This window comes from Mustela nigripes, chromosome 14 (genome assembly GCF_022355385.1).
Source record: "Mustela nigripes isolate SB6536 chromosome 14, MUSNIG.SB6536, whole genome shotgun sequence".
NCBI classification, from domain to species: Eukaryota; Metazoa; Chordata; class Mammalia; order Carnivora; family Mustelidae; genus Mustela; species Mustela nigripes.
Genome location: NC_081570.1, coordinates 106,302,736 through 106,318,011, shown reverse-complemented (window position 1 = coordinate 106,318,011; position 15,276 = coordinate 106,302,736). Strand labels below are relative to the sequence as shown.

Here is a 15,276-nt window from a genome sequence, read left to right as displayed (position 1 = left end):
GCTTCATGATTTATATATGTTATTTTATATCAAATATTAATTACCTCTTTAAATACAGTAAACAAGAAGACAAGGTGATTTTTAAAAAATTGAATATAGCTGATACACAGTGTTACATTGGTTTCAGGTATACAACAAAGTGATTCTGTAAATTTCTATTCGGTGCTCTCCCATCTGTCACCATAAAATGCTACTACAATACCAATGACTATATTCTCTATGCTGCAACATTCATCCTCATAACTCACTCATTCCATGAGGAAGCCTGTGTCTCTCACTCTCCTTCATTCATTTTACACACCACCCCCTCCAATTCCTCTGCCCTCTGGCAATCACCGGTTTGTTCTCTGTACTTATGGAACCATTTCCGCTTTTCTGGTGTTTGTTCCTTTTTTAAAGATTCACACAGAAGTTAAACCATATTTGTATTTTTCCATCTTATTTCACTTATACCTTCTAGATCTACCCATGTTGCCACAAATGACAAGATCCCATCCTTTTTTATGGCTGAGTGATATTCCAGGGTGCTTTTGTGTTTATAGATATCTAGATATAGCTATAGAGATAGAGAGATCTCTATATATAGCTGTATCTATTCTCTTTATCCATCTACTAATGGACACAGGTTGCTTCCATTATCTTGACTACTATAAATAATGTTACAGAGTGGTGCACATATCTTTCTAAGCAAGTATTTTTGTGTTTGGGCAAATACCCAGTAGTGGAATTACTGGATTGTATATATTTTTAATTTTTTGAGGAAACACCAATCTGTTTTCCGCAATGGCACCCATTTACATTCCCACTCACGGTGCATGAGGGTTCCCTTTCCTTCACATCCTTGTTAATACTTGTTACTTCTTATCTTCTTGATACTGGCCATTCCAACAGCTATAGGTGATTTGCACTTTGATTTGGATTTCCCTGATGATTGGTGTTGAGCATCTTTTCATGTGTTGGCCATTTCTAGGTCTTCTTCGGACAAATGTCTATTGGGTCCTCTGCCCATCATTTAGGCAATTGTTATTGCTGGGTTGTAGATGTTCTTTATATATTTTGGATATTTAAACCCTCACCAAATATATCATTTGCCAAGTATTTCCTCCCATTCAGGAAGTTGCTGTGAATTGAATTTTGCATTCTATTCTATACCCTGTAAGAAAACCCTCCTCTAAATATGGGTCTGCACATTTGCGTTGAGATATAACATGTTTATCTTGTGGCTTCATATACCCCACCTTGTGAAAGTCAGGCCTCAAGGATCCCTGATCTTCAGTGTTTTGATTGCTGCCTATTCCCATCTCGTGCCATCTGCCCAACCAGTCTCTGAGCTCCTCTACTGCTTCCGAGTGCCTCTGTGCCATCAGCACATACTTGCTCTGATTGACTGGAGACAACTGCACATCTCTTTCCTGTCGGCCGATGAGTGCTTCATCCTGTTACAAGGCTCAAATATTATCCCCAGGAGCCTTCCCAGAGGCTGTGAGCGCTTGGCCCTTTCTGTTTTCACAGGGTCTTGTTCATGGTCCCTTGGGCACTTATCTGATGTGTGTCATTACTCATTTCCAGGCCGGCCCTGCCCTGGACTCCAGAGTCCCCAAAGGCCAGTAGTGTGTGTACGTATGTACGTATGTACGTACGTACGTACGTATGTACAGAATTCTCTACACCCTATGTGGGGCTTGAACTCCTGACCCTAAGATCAAGAGTCCATGCTCTTCCGACTGAGCTGGCCAGGTGCCTCAAGGCCAGTACTGTTTTCCACTCAGTCCTGTGGCCCAGAGCCTACCCTAAACGGACTTTCAGCAAAGCTCCTCTTCATGAGACAGGGAAACAGCCCCAGGGCAGAAGAGTCAGGAGAGACTGCCGTGGAGCCGGGAGGAAGGGGAGCAGGTCAGGAGTTAGGAGGCCAGGCGCTGGAGACACCGAGGACTCAACAGGGCACGGTCTCCTTGTGCCAGGCACTCCTCGCCTCTGTCACCCTCAGAGATACCACTACTGGAAGCAAAAGAGAAACAAAGGCTACCAAGCTTTATTCGGGTCACACGGATTACGGATAACATAGGGAAGCCTGCATCCAGCCCCTTGAGCGGCTCAGTGGCCGCGGCCGCCGCCGCCGCCTCACTTCTTGTCCTCCTCCTTCTTGTCCTTCTTGCCATCCTTGTTGGCCTGCGAGGCCAGGGACCCCATGGCATTTCGAATAGCTTCATTGTTGGGATCCACGCCTGGAAGGTTCTCCAGGACACTCTGAAGGAACTCGGGGTCCTGCATCACGTCATAATCATCCTCCTCCTGAAAAAGGGCAGGGTCAGCTTGGCCAGGGGCTGGGCCAGCTTGGGAGCGCCCCGCTGCCTGAGCCCCTCTCCGCCTGTCTGTGGGCGGCGCCACCTCTGGCCCAGTGTAGAAAGGACAACGGAGGGGAAGGCCCAGTGCCTACGGATGGTACGGACTCCTACTTCCGTGCGTGACCAGACAGAGAAACTGGAACTTTGCTTCCTGAGCATACAGGGTAAAAACAGATGCCATCACGTTCAGATTTCTTGCTATCAGACACCCACTCCTTCTTTGCCTGAGACTCTCTCTCACCCTCCTGGGAAGACAACACCCTATATACCAGTCCAGACTGCTCCCACCAAGAAGGAAGAAAAATGACAGAACATCAGGACACTGAGCCAACCTGGACTGGGTTCATTCTATGGCCTTAGCAAGGTTTACAAACAGGAAATGTAGATCTAGGTGTTTCTTTCCCTCTGCTCCTCAATAAGCTCATCTATGAAACCCTGAAGAATGTTCCAGGCCTAGAGAGCTAAAGACATGAACACCAATGGACCTTAAGTGTTCTGGAGGTGGGGAGTCATTTTTGGCCCTCACCTTGGCAGGCTCAGATGTGTCCATGGCGGAACTGGCATCAATGTCAGCAGATTCTGCCTGGCCAAACTCTGAGGAAAAGAGGGCAGTCCGTTTAGCTCCATTTCCCTTCCCAGTGTCTCTGCCCAAGCACTGCTTCCCACGCCCTGGCTTACCAGCACCCTGCAGGGACATCTGCATGGCATAGGCGATCTGCTCCTCCTCGGTCATACTGCTCAGGTCAGGAAGCCCAGTGCGGCCAAACTCCTGCTGGCTGATGGTCATCTTCAGCAGGGCGTCATCTGAGTCTGGAAAAAGGAGGGGAGCAGCAGAGTAGGATCGCTGCCATGCTCCACACAGGCCCACCCCTAAGCTGCTCCCCCAGCCCCTGTGTTCCCATGCTGCCCAGCCTCCCTACCACTACTCCAGCGTCCACGCCTGACTCCACGGGTTACCCTTGGCCCCATCCCTTACCTTCAGCCCCAGCTGTAGCAATCCCTGCCTCAGCCGCAGAGGCTGCAGCTGCCCGCCGGGCCTCTTCCTCCTGCCGCTGCCGCTGCTCTTCCATAGAGACGCGGAGGGCCTGGCAAAGGGCAGGGCAAGGTCAGATGTTCTGCCCTCCCTCCTTGCAGGCGCTTGGGGAAGTCAGTTGAGGGGTGGGAAGGGAACATAAAGTGGCAGCCTCTGGTTTATGCACGTGGGCAGGAAGCTGGGGAGGTAAGAGGTGACAGAGGGAAAAAGGATTTGGGAGAAGCCTGGGGTTTAATGAGGAGAAGTGAACAAGAGAGTCTGACATTGGTGTCCCCAGAGATCACGCAGAATTAAAAGGAAAAGGGACGAAAGGGAGTCTGGGAAAATGAGCGAGGGTGTTCAGGAAGGTTTAAGCCTGGAGATGCTACGTGGTATGTGGGTCCTCAGTACAGGAGGACAAAGGAGGACCCCTGGGCTCTACCTGAGGTCAACATTTGCTCACCAGGGCCAGCTCAGGATCAGCACTGGGATCCACTCCAAATTCAAAGTCACTGGCACCAAGACCCAACATGGCACCACCTTCACCAGCCAGAATTGGAGAACTGATGAGGGCATCGGCCAAGCTGGGCCCAGGAGGCACTGTCACCAGATGAGAACCGGTTCCATCTTTGCCATTCAGTGTGTTTACAAAGGCTGTCAGCTTTTCTGTGTTCACCTCCTGGGAGAGGGAAGAACGGAGGCGGCTCTCCTTCCCGCCCTGCTCCCCCATCCTCTGCCACTTCAGCACCTGTCCGGAGCTGCTCTCTCACAGCGCAGGCACTGCTATGGGGAAGGACTGCTCTGTTTGTAACCAAATCAAGTCCATGCCCCCCAACCCATTCTTACTCACCTCTTCCCCAAAATTGATAATATCAACATTTACTTTTTCTTTCTTGAGACGTTTAGCCAGCTTCACCAGCTAGGAAGAGGGAAGAGAAATGAGGAAATCTGTTCCATACCACAAGGGGAAAGGATACTCCTCACAAGCATACAGAAATCGGTTAACCCCCCCGATGGCCCCCAACAGAAATACTGAATTCTGCATATCCACATTTTCCCAAAAGGATGAACCCAATGCCTATGGCAGCTTGACTAAGACCCAAGGGGCCCCATTCCCACGTTCCCCAGCTGTCACCTGGACTCACATCCTTCTCATTGTCCTCTACGGGGCTCCCCACAAAGGCGATGATGCGCATCTTGTGATTCTTGCCCTGTCGGTGCTTCAGAGCCAGCTTGCAAAGGAAGAGGAAGTTCTCACGGTTAGCCAGAGCCAGAGGAACCACTGAGCTCTCTCTTCTGTCACTCTACTTCTTTTCTTAGGGTTTCTATGTTCAAGTCCACCATCATGTTCACATAAGGTCTAACCCCTCCCCCACCCTTCCCTCCCTCCTATGCCTCTGCGTGTGGACAAGAGGGGCTGTCTTAATTCCAGGGGTCTTTTCCTTCACCACCCTCACCAGTCCTGGATTCATCCCACCATATCCTTTCTACTCCTTTCTCTGGGTCGGTCACTTCTCTTCCCTGCTCTGGTTCTAGCTCAACACTCCAGGGAAGAAATGAACCAGTGTTGGGGGCAGAGCCTCAGAGCAAGGGGGAACAATCAAAGGGATCCAGTAGGACTCACATGGGCCACACGGATGCCAGTGCAGAAGGTGATCTTGCCCTTGGGTTGGACAGTGTGGAGCTTGGAAAGAATGCGGCCGGTGTCAGGGGTGAGTGTGGTCAGCACTTCACAGTCACTGGGATGTAGGGAGAGGGTTTCTATGATTTCAGGTCTGGACAAGTGCCTCTGAACCTGTATCTGACTCATCTTTCTTTTTTTTTTCTCCCCAAGGAAACTCTACGCCTGACATGGGGCTTGAACTCATAACCCCGAGATCAAGAGTCTCATGTTCTACCAACTGAGCTAGCCAGGTGCCCCCAACTCATCTTTTAAGACCTGGATAATAACTGTAATCTCTCCTGTTCTTAATCAAACATCCAGTATTTAGAGGGTAGATCTTAAATGTCCTCATTAAAAGTAAAGAATTTTTTCTGACTATGTGAGATATGTGTGTTACCTAAACTTAGTGTGGTGATCATTTCACAATATATATATATATCAAATTGTTATGTTGTATACCTTAAACGAATGCCATATTGTTTGTCAGCTGTATCTCAATAAAACTAGAAAAAAATCTAGTATTTAATAGATATGAACACAGGAAGTAAGGGGTTGACTTTACGAGAAACTTGCCCTCTTCCTCCCAATGCTTCCCTTGAACTCTTCTTATGTTATTCTGCTCCCAGGGCCCCAAGAATCCTCCACCACATCTGGATGCTAGTGAGCGTGTCTCCCCGCCGCTCCATTTCCAGACCTGCTTGCCAGCTAACAGCATACATACTGGGATGGGAGGTTACTCATTTGAGGATTATTAGTTCCTTAAACAAATTACTTTTGGGGTATGAGGATATGTGATACAGGTCCCGGGTACTCTTAACTCAAAATGACTTTTCATTGACTTTAAAATACATCGTGAAATTTCACCCCAGAAGATTTAGTTTCCTAACTGTATCAAATTCAGATTAATATCAAACCCAAGCTGCAGGGCACTTGGGTGACTCAGTTGATTAAGCATCCGACTCTTGATTTTGGCTCAGGTCCTGATCTCCAGGTCCTAAGATGGAGCCCTGACCACATGGGGCTCTTCGCTCAGTGGGGAGTCCTCTGGGACTTCTCTCCCCACCTTGCCCGTCCCCACCCACCCTGTGCTCTCTCTTTCTCAGATAAGTAAGTCTTTAAAATAAATAAATAAATAAACTCAAGTTGCTATTAATATTTCTTCTGAATAGGGAAGAAGGTAGTCTGGGAAGGCTGATGGGCAAATGCAACTTCACGGGACCTGGACAGCAACCTGGATGCCACAGCAGGTCACATGTGGGAAAACACCCACCCACCTACCACACCCCTTCCTCCTCTGCCCCATGTACTTGGCCAGTGTGATGAGGCCCACGTTGTTCTCAGGGTTGCTGCGGGTCTTAGAGTGACAAACTATGTTGACAGCGTCTTGTTGAGCCTGCAGCCGGGTGGGTAAGAAGTCCCCATTCCGCATATACTCACTGTTGTCCACACTGTCAGATTAAAAGAAAGACAGAGAAGACATATGGTAAGATCTCTCCGATACATTCTAATTCCAGAGACCTCTACCCTCTTCCCTCCTTCAACACTTCGAGGGACACTATCATGCACAGTAGTGGCTCTCAGTCTCTGTGAAACACAGAAACACCTACAACTTAAAAAATATTAAATGTGTACATATGTATACACACACACACACAGACTTCCAAGCCTTACACCAGACTTACTGACTCAAAATGATCAAAGGAGGGGCAACAGGGTGGGTCAGTTGGTTGGGCAGCACACTTGATTTCAGCTCAGGTCATGATCTCAAGAGTTGTGAGATCAAGCCCCACATCTTGCTCCACACTCAGTGAGGAGACTGCTTAAGATTCCCCCTCTCTCTCTACCCCCCACCTTTCTTAAAAAAAAAAAAATAAAGACGAAAGGAGGAAATATACTTTATTTTTTAAATTGTATTTATTTGTCAGAGAGAGAAAAAGGGAGCATGTGTGCGCAGGAGCACAAGCAAGGGGAGAGGCAGGCTCCCTGCTGAGCAAGAAGCCAGATGCAGGACTCGACTCCAGGGCCCTGGGATCATGACCTGAGCCAAAGGCAGATGCTTAATTGACTGAGCCACCCAAGCATCCCAGGAAATAGATTTTAAATCTCCATTCCACAGATGATTCTGATAAGCATCAAAGGTTGCAATCTGTTCAAGCACCACAATCACCTTCTTAGAAGCTGCAATTCAATGTTATTAAGCAGTGTCATGGATGAATATTCTAAATTTGCCTTCAAGATTTATTCCTCGGGCGCCTGGGTGGCTCAGTTGGTTAAGCGTCTGCCTTCAGCTCAAGTCACAATTCCCTGGTTCTAAGATCAAATCTCGCAACAAGCTACTTGCTTAGCAGAGAGGGTGCTTCTCCCTCTGCCTCTGCCTGCTGCTCCCCTTGCTTATGCCCTGTCAAATAAATAAAAATCTTTAAGAATCCATTTTAAAAAAAAAAGTATTTCAAGGGTAGAAAATATTTACAATATAATACATGCTCGGCAGCAATGAGTGCAGAAAAGCACAAAGCAATCATCTGGTTAAATGTTACCAGCTTTGGCAGCTGGACCAAACTGTAAAAATGAGGTTCTATGGAAGTGGGCTCTCACATCTTTTATCCTTACAGTTTTTCCCAATCTAAGAAATCCAGATAATATGAAATACAAGCAGGGCACCTGGGTGGCTCAGTGGGTTGGGCCTCTGCCTTTGGCTCGAGTCATGATCTCAGGGTCCTGGGACTCTGCTCAGCAGGGAGCCTGCTTCCTCCCCACCCAGCCTGCCTACTTGTGATCTCTCTCTGTCAAATAAATAAAATCTTTTTTTTTTTTTTAAGATTTTATTTATTTATTTGTCAGAGAGAGCGAGCGAGAGCGAGCGCAGGCAGACAGAGTGGCAGGCAGAGTCAGAGGGAGAAGCAGGCTCCCTGCGGAGCAAGGAGCCCGATGTGGGACTCGATCCCAGGATGCTGGGATCATGACCTGAGCCGAAGGCAGCTGCTTAACCAACTGAGCCACCCAGGCATCCCAAATAAATAAAATCTTAAAAAAAAAAAAAAAAAGAAATACAAGTTCTGGCTTCCCCAGAGACCATAAGGAGACAAGAAAGTGAAGGAGTGGGCGCCTGGGTGGCTCAGTGGATTAGGCCGCTGCCTTCGGCTCAGGTCATGATCTCAGGGTCCTGGGATGGAGTCCCGCATCGGGCTCTCTGCTCAGCAGGGAGCCTGCTTCCTCCTCTCTCTCTCTCTGCCTGCCTCTCCGACTACTTGTGATTTCTCTCTATCAAATAAATAAATAAAATCTTAAAAAATAAAATAAAATAAAAGTTTATAAAAAAAAAAAAGAAAGTGAAGGAGTTATACTTCAAGCCTCAAACAGGATCGATTCCTGATGACTTGAGATCTCATAGCACTCTAATCATCAAGGATTCCATCTGTACTGCTGGGAAGAAGCAATGTTGTCCCAGACGAGACACTTCATTTCCACTTGCAAACAAAATACGGGCTGGGGGGAAATGCCTAGGTTGCTCAGTGGGTTAAGAGTCTGCCTGAGGCTCAAGTCATGATCCTGGAGCCCCGGGGATTGAGCCCTGAATCCAGGCTCCCTGCTCAGCGGGGAGTCTGCTTCTCTCTCCCTCCCGCTCTGCTCCTTCCCCCACTCATGCTCTATCTCTGACAAATAAATAAATAAAATCTTAAAAAAAATATATGGGTGGGTGCAATCTTTTTCTTTAATATCGTTTGACTGGCAATAAATATAAGCAAAAATGATGAAGAGAGGTAATTAAGAAACTAATGATAGAAACAGAAAAGGGAGTAAAGGGCGGAGTTCAGTTTCAGGTTCAAATACCCAATCTCTTCTTTATTAATACTATGATCCTGAGGAAGTTACTTCATTTCTCTAAACTCTAGTTACTTCATCTTTATTTATTTATTTTTTTTTTTTTAAAGATTTTATTTATTTATTTGACAGAGAGAGAAATCACAAGTAGGCGGAGAGTCAGGCAGAGAGAGAGAGAGAAGCAGGCTCCCCACTGAGCAAAGAGCCCGATGCGGGGCTCGATCCCAGGACACTGAGATCATGACCTGAGCCGAAGGCAGCGGCTTAATCCACTGAGCCACCCAGGCGCCCAGTTACTTCATCTTTAAAATGGGCTTTACTGTATGTAGGTGAGGGTAGGCTTTCAGGATTGCTTTGATGATGAAATTCATAGAAAGTACTTAGCACAGTGCCTAACAATAAGCATGAAACATGGACTAGTTCTCCTGTGGAAACTCCATCTATGTAGAGGTCAAGGGCTCACTCTCCTGACCATTCATTATATTCTTTTTTTCTCTGATACACTGTTTCTGCTTATTCTCCCAGCAGAGAAGCAACAGCTTCTCTTGCTTCAAATACAGTAGTGAGTCCAAACATAAAAAACAATGGAGGCTTTGAGGACCATCCAGCTGGAACAGCTACTAAGTAGAAGGACTGTGGGCAAGAGCAGCAGATGGATGAGGCCTGCAAGAAAGGCGTCAGAGTGAGCATGGGGACATGAGAGGTAGGGAGAACAGGGAGCAGGGCTCACACCCTGTCCTGCGTCAGAACACTGGGAGGGTGATGGTAGTATGGGGGTATTAAAAACAAAGATGCCTTAACACCTAGGTATGTATCCCTAGAAAAAAAGTTCAGCTTCTCCAATCTTGAACTTTATATGAATTGAATAATATATCTATTTCTTTTTTTTTTTTAAAGATTTTATTTTATTTATTTGACAGACCGAGAGAGCACAAGCAGGCAGAGCAGCAGAGGGAGAGGGAGAAGCAGGCTCCCCACAGAGCAAGGAACCCGACGTGGGACTCGATCCCAGGACCCTGGGATCATGACCCCAGCAGAAGGCGGTTGCCCAACCAACTCAGCCATTCAGGCACCCAATATATCTATTTCTTGACTACTTTTGCTCAACCATATACAATTCTTCCCAACAAAAATCCATCTCAAAATAAGGGCTCGTGAAATTATCCAGCTACTCCATAAAGTCTTCATTTAAAAAAGAACACAGGGGCGCCTGGGTAGCTCAGTGGGTTAAAGCCTCTGCCTTCGGCTCAGGGCATGATCCCAGAATCCTGGGATCATGCCCCACATCAGGCTCTCTGCTCAGCGGGGAGCCTGCTTCCCCCCTCTCTCTCTGCCTGCCTCTCCACCTACTTGTGATCTCTCTCTGTCAAATAAATAAATAAAATCTTAAATAAATAAATAAATAAAATTAAAAAGAATACAGATGCCTGGACTTTCTTGGCTGGGCATCTGGCTCTGCAAATGGAAAACGGAGTCAAATACCTGCCATTTTTAATAAACTCCTCTGCAGGATTTTGATGCACAGCAGAGCATGAATCTCTACAGAAAAAAAGGAGTGGGTCTCCTCACTATTCTGTGCCTGTGCTGTTTTGTTTTTTTTTTTTAAAGATTTTATTTATTTACTTGACAAAAAGAGATCACAAGCAGGCAGAGAGGCAGGCAGAGAGAGAGGAGGAAGCAGGCTCCCTGCTGAGCAGAGAGCCCGATGTGGGCCTCGATCCCAGGACCCTGAGATCATGACCTGAGCCGAAGGCAGAGGCTTAACCCACTGAGCCACCCAGGCGCCCCTGTGCCTGTGCTGTTACAACTGGCCACCCATATGTCTCTCTGGACATAATCTTTCCTCCTATACATCAAGACAAACCAATAGTCTTTTTTTTTTTTTAAAGTAGGCTCTATGCTGGGAGGGGCTTGAATTCAGGACTCTGAGTTCAAGAGCCAGACACTTCACCAAGCCACCAAGGTGTCCCCAGGCCAATATTTTTAAACCCCATTTTGTATGCGGGTTTACACGGCTCTGCCTGCACCATGTTCATAACTCTTCCAGAAGTCCTCTATTGAAAGGTACCAAAGTCCAACCTTCTGAGCTCAACATTCGTGGTTTTCTACCCTTCAAAAAAAGAAACTACCTTAAACCAACAACCTTAAAACTAAGTCACACTAATCTATTTCCTAATCCTTAACCACACCTTGGGCATTTACACTTCAGCAGCTTAATTTCTACCCTACCCTCTACATGTCATGGTCTCTCCTCAACATCTGCTAAAGTCCCTTCAAGGCCCCTCTTAAATTCCCTCTTGAGGACTTCTCAGGTACACTGCGACTAACAGATGTACAGTGCTATACAGTTTACAAAGCATGGTCACAAACATTCTACCTACCTGTGTTATAAGGCAAGTGGAGATTAAGATTACTCCCAGTGAAAGATTTAATACATTCTCAAGAACATGCAGCTAGTAAGTAGCAGAAAACACAGGACTTTGGATTCCAGATCCTGTCCTTTTTCTATTCTAACATGCTTTGGCAACATAAACATCTAGAACTCCCAATTAAATCTTAACTAAAGATAATTAACAAATAACTTTCTAGTATAAGTACATCCCCTGCAATATTTGGGAAACATTTATAGCCACTTTTATATTAAAAACTACTGTTCACATGAATTCAAATTTACCTGGCACTGTTATCCTTCCCCACCCCACCAAAAGAAACTCTTAGGTGGCTGTTCCATCCAACAGGCAATTTCTGTGTTTGTATACTATTCCTTATTATATTCTACTCTCATCGCTCAAAGAAACTGTGGAAATCTTGCAAAAGTCTGTGTCCTCTGCTTCTAAAATCCAACTCATAGTAAGACAGTAATAATAAAATACATAATAATCCAACTCATAATAAGTTTGAGACTGAAGAAGAGGGCTAGCTCAGCAGGCAAGAGTTTTAATGTCAGACAGCCTAGGGTTTAAATCTTGGCTCCCCCACTCAATTAGCGCTGCGACTTTGGGGAAGTCATTTAAAATTGCTGAGACTCGGGGGGCGCTTGGGTGGCTCAGTGGGTTAAAGCCTCTGCCTTCCATTCAGGTCATGATCCCCGGGGCCTGAGATTGAGCCCCACATCAGGCTCTCTGCTCAGCGGGGAGCCTGCTTCCCCTTCTCTCTCTCTCTCTCTGCCTGCCTCTGGTTACTTGTGATCTCTGTCTGTCAAATAAATAAATAAAATCTTAAAAAAAAATTGCTGAGACTCGGTATCATTACCTGTAAAACGGACGAATATTTACCTACAAGTGTTGTGAAGTTTAAGTGAAAAAACGTAAATTAATGCCTGACACATAGAAGGCAATTTATAAGCTGTACCTCTGAAAATAATACAGGGGAAGTTAATGGAGACAGACATGAGCCATTGGGACAGAGAAAGGATTTACAATCTCTCTTGTTAATATCCATTATTTTGAAAAGAAGAGAGCAGGGCAGATGAGTCTGAGAAGCAACACTCCCTACAGACAGCAGACTTGGGGCTAGTCTAGGGGAGACGACGCTAAAATAGAGCGAAGAAGCAAGGATCGGCCAGTCAATGACTGTCCGAGGGTTGAGGGGTACTGAGGTACTCCGGACCTGTCCTCCTCTCCCGGGCCCTGGGATGACTCAGGGAGTCAATGGGGCTCCTTCCTTCCGGGCCCAGGGCCGCATCTCACCGATCGGTCCCCCACCTCCACCCCAAGCCCACCCAGCCTCAGCGCGACAAGCGCCCCCTCATTCAGTCCCGCCCCCCATGGGTCCCGAGGTAAATCCTCACCAAACCATAGTGCTTTCCAACACCATCTTGCCACCTTCCTCCCTCCCAGACCGGCTCTTCTAGACTGCCAAACAACAACTCCTCCCATTGGCCCAGTGCTCACCACCAATCACAGGCCTCGCTCAACCGGCTTCTTTCTGTTTCCAGCCGCGTTGTGCTCTGGGAGTTGTAGGCGCCGCTAACATAAAAAGTTGTGTAGGAAACGGCCGGAAATCTGAAGTGACACACAGAAAGAAGTCCCCCCTACCCTCCCTGTTATTCAGGTTCTCTGACTGAGTTCCCTGGTGGCGGATCTAAAAGAAGCTGTGGAGGGAGGAACTCTTGAAATTGCTGTGGATGTGTTTGCCAGCATCTTCATTTTTAGAAAGTGGTGGGATTGTTCATGTTTCAGCTATGACGCTTCGGGATAGCGCTTTGTGCACCTAACCACTAAGTCCTTATCCTCCAGAATTGAATATATATCTCTCTCCCATTTAATTAAGGGCAGGAATGGTGTCTTAATCTTTGCAATTCCTGAGCCAGTACAGAGCCTGACACATCAGGTTTGGCGAATCAATCCTTTTATAACTAATCTCCCAAAGAATGGGAGACAAACTAGTAAACCATTTTGGTTTGTTAGTGAAAAATAACATTAAAAAATGTGTTGGATTGGGCGCCTGGGTGGCTCAGTTGGTAAAGAATCTGTGATTGAGTTCCGGATTTGTGCTTCCTGCTCAGCCAGGAGTCTGCTTCTCCCTCCCCTCACTGGTGCTTTCTCTCTCAAATAAATAGATAAAATCTTAAAAAAAAAAAAAGAAAGAAAAGAAAAAAAAAAGAAAAAAATGCTTCGGGTTACCTTTCCCTACACACATACACACACACACACCACCGCCCCTGCCCCCCCAATCTGGAAATCCCAGGTCTCCTGGAGAAGGGGGAAAGGAGGAAGACACCTGGCGTGGCTACAGCACACCATACTTGGAGATGGGGGAGAGGAGTGTTGGATATTACCTAGATGGTTTTTTTTAAATGTTTTTTTTTGTTCTGTGTTGTTTTGTTTTGTTTTAGAGAGGGGGTGAAGGGGCAAGGGAGACAAAGAGAATTTTTTTTTTTAAGGATTTTATTTATTTGAGACAGTGAAAGCGAGAGAGATCAGAGAGGGAGAAGAAGCGGACTCGCCACTGAGCAGAGAGCCCAATGCAGGTCTCAATCCCAGAACCCTGGATTTATGACCTAAGTCAAAGGCAGTTGCTTAACTGACTGAGCCACCCAGGTGCCCCAAGAGAGAGAATTTTAAGCAGCCTCTCTCCCAGTGCCCCAGCACAAAACCGAACCCAGGCCTTCATCTCACAACCCCGAGATCATGACCTGAGGAGAACAAGAGTCTGAACCTTAACCAACTGAGCCACCCCCAGATACCTCTAAATGTTGGTTTTAATAGATATGTTCAGAAGTTATTGGTAACCATTAGAGCTTGAATAGGAATAAAATCTATCATTGGGGGGGAAACCATCAATAATAACCATAGACAGGAAAGGGGAAACAAATAAGAAAAATAATTAGTGACAAGTTCAAACATAACCAAAATAGTTTGCAAACAAGACAAGAAATACATTTTAAAAATAGCTGCATAATGTGGGGCACCTGGGTGGCTCAGTGGGTTAAGCTTTTGCCTTCAGCTCAGGTCATGATCTTGGGGTCCTGGGGATCAAGCTCCTTGCTCAGTGGGGAGCCTGCTTCTCCCTCTCTCTCTGCCTGCCTCTCTGCCTATTTGTGATCTCTCTCTCTCTGTCAAATAAAAAAAACACATCTTTTTGAAAAAGGTAAAAATAGAGTGAAAAAATATTCCAGGCAATAGTAATAACAGAAAGCATGTGTATTAATATTGTACAAAACAACAACACAAATACTGAGATCAGATCAGGAGAGGGATATTTCATAAAATATAAAATTCATCAACAACAAAAAAATGCTCTGGTTTAATCGGGATAATGCAGTTCCAAAGACAAGTTGAACATCAGGGATAACTAAGTCAGTATTCTTCTAAATGTGTAAGTAAACGAAGACACAAAGGAACAAGGAAGTGAATGTTCTGGAATGTCATCACTGTTATGGAAAACCATGACACATGATCCCTGTGCAGGGAAGTGTCACCTTCTCAGCTTTAGTCAGATATTTAATAGATTGTGACCTGTGTTTAGTTATTGATTTTTTTCTAAATATTTTATTTATATTATTTATTGATTTGACACAGAGAGAGAGATCACAAGTAGGCAGAGAGGCAGGCAGAGAGAGAGTGGGGAGCAGGCTCCCTGCTGAGTGGAGAGCCCGATGTGGGTCTCCATCCCAGGACCCTGGGATCATGACATGAGCCGAAGGCTGAGCCTTACTACTAACCCTCTGAGCCACCCAGGCGCCCCTAGTTAGTACAATTTAAAAAATATATATATTTAAAAAAAATAATAAATTATTTATTCATTTGAGAGAGAGAGAGAGAACAAGTAGGGGGAACAGCACAGCACAGGGAGAGGAAGAAGCACACTCCCCGGGGCGCCTGGGTGGCTCAGTGGATTAAGCCGCTGCCTTCGGCTCGGGTCATGATCTCAGGGTCCTGGGATCGAGCCCCGCATCGGGCTCTCTGCTCAGCGGGGAGCCTGCTTCCCCC

At 46.2% G+C, this 15,276-nt stretch overlaps 1 protein-coding gene across 1 annotated transcript; it reads right to left on the bottom strand.

The window, feature by feature from the left end:
• Positions 1–2,010: 2,010 nt before the first annotated feature.
• Positions 2,011–12,730, bottom strand: PSMD4 (proteasome 26S subunit ubiquitin receptor, non-ATPase 4). The gene is made up of 10 exons (XM_059376122.1): positions 12,633–12,730; positions 6,328–6,468; positions 4,982–5,096; positions 4,503–4,589; positions 4,208–4,276; positions 3,821–4,036; positions 3,322–3,430; positions 3,024–3,155; positions 2,872–2,939; positions 2,011–2,292 (listed from the first exon to the last, which is right to left on the bottom strand). The coding sequence occupies exons 1-10, from the start codon at positions 12,656–12,658 to the stop codon at positions 2,122–2,124; spliced, it is 1,134 nt and encodes a 377-aa protein (XP_059232105.1). The 5' UTR covers positions 12,659–12,730; the 3' UTR covers positions 2,011–2,121.
• Positions 12,731–15,276: the final 2,546 nt, after the last annotated feature.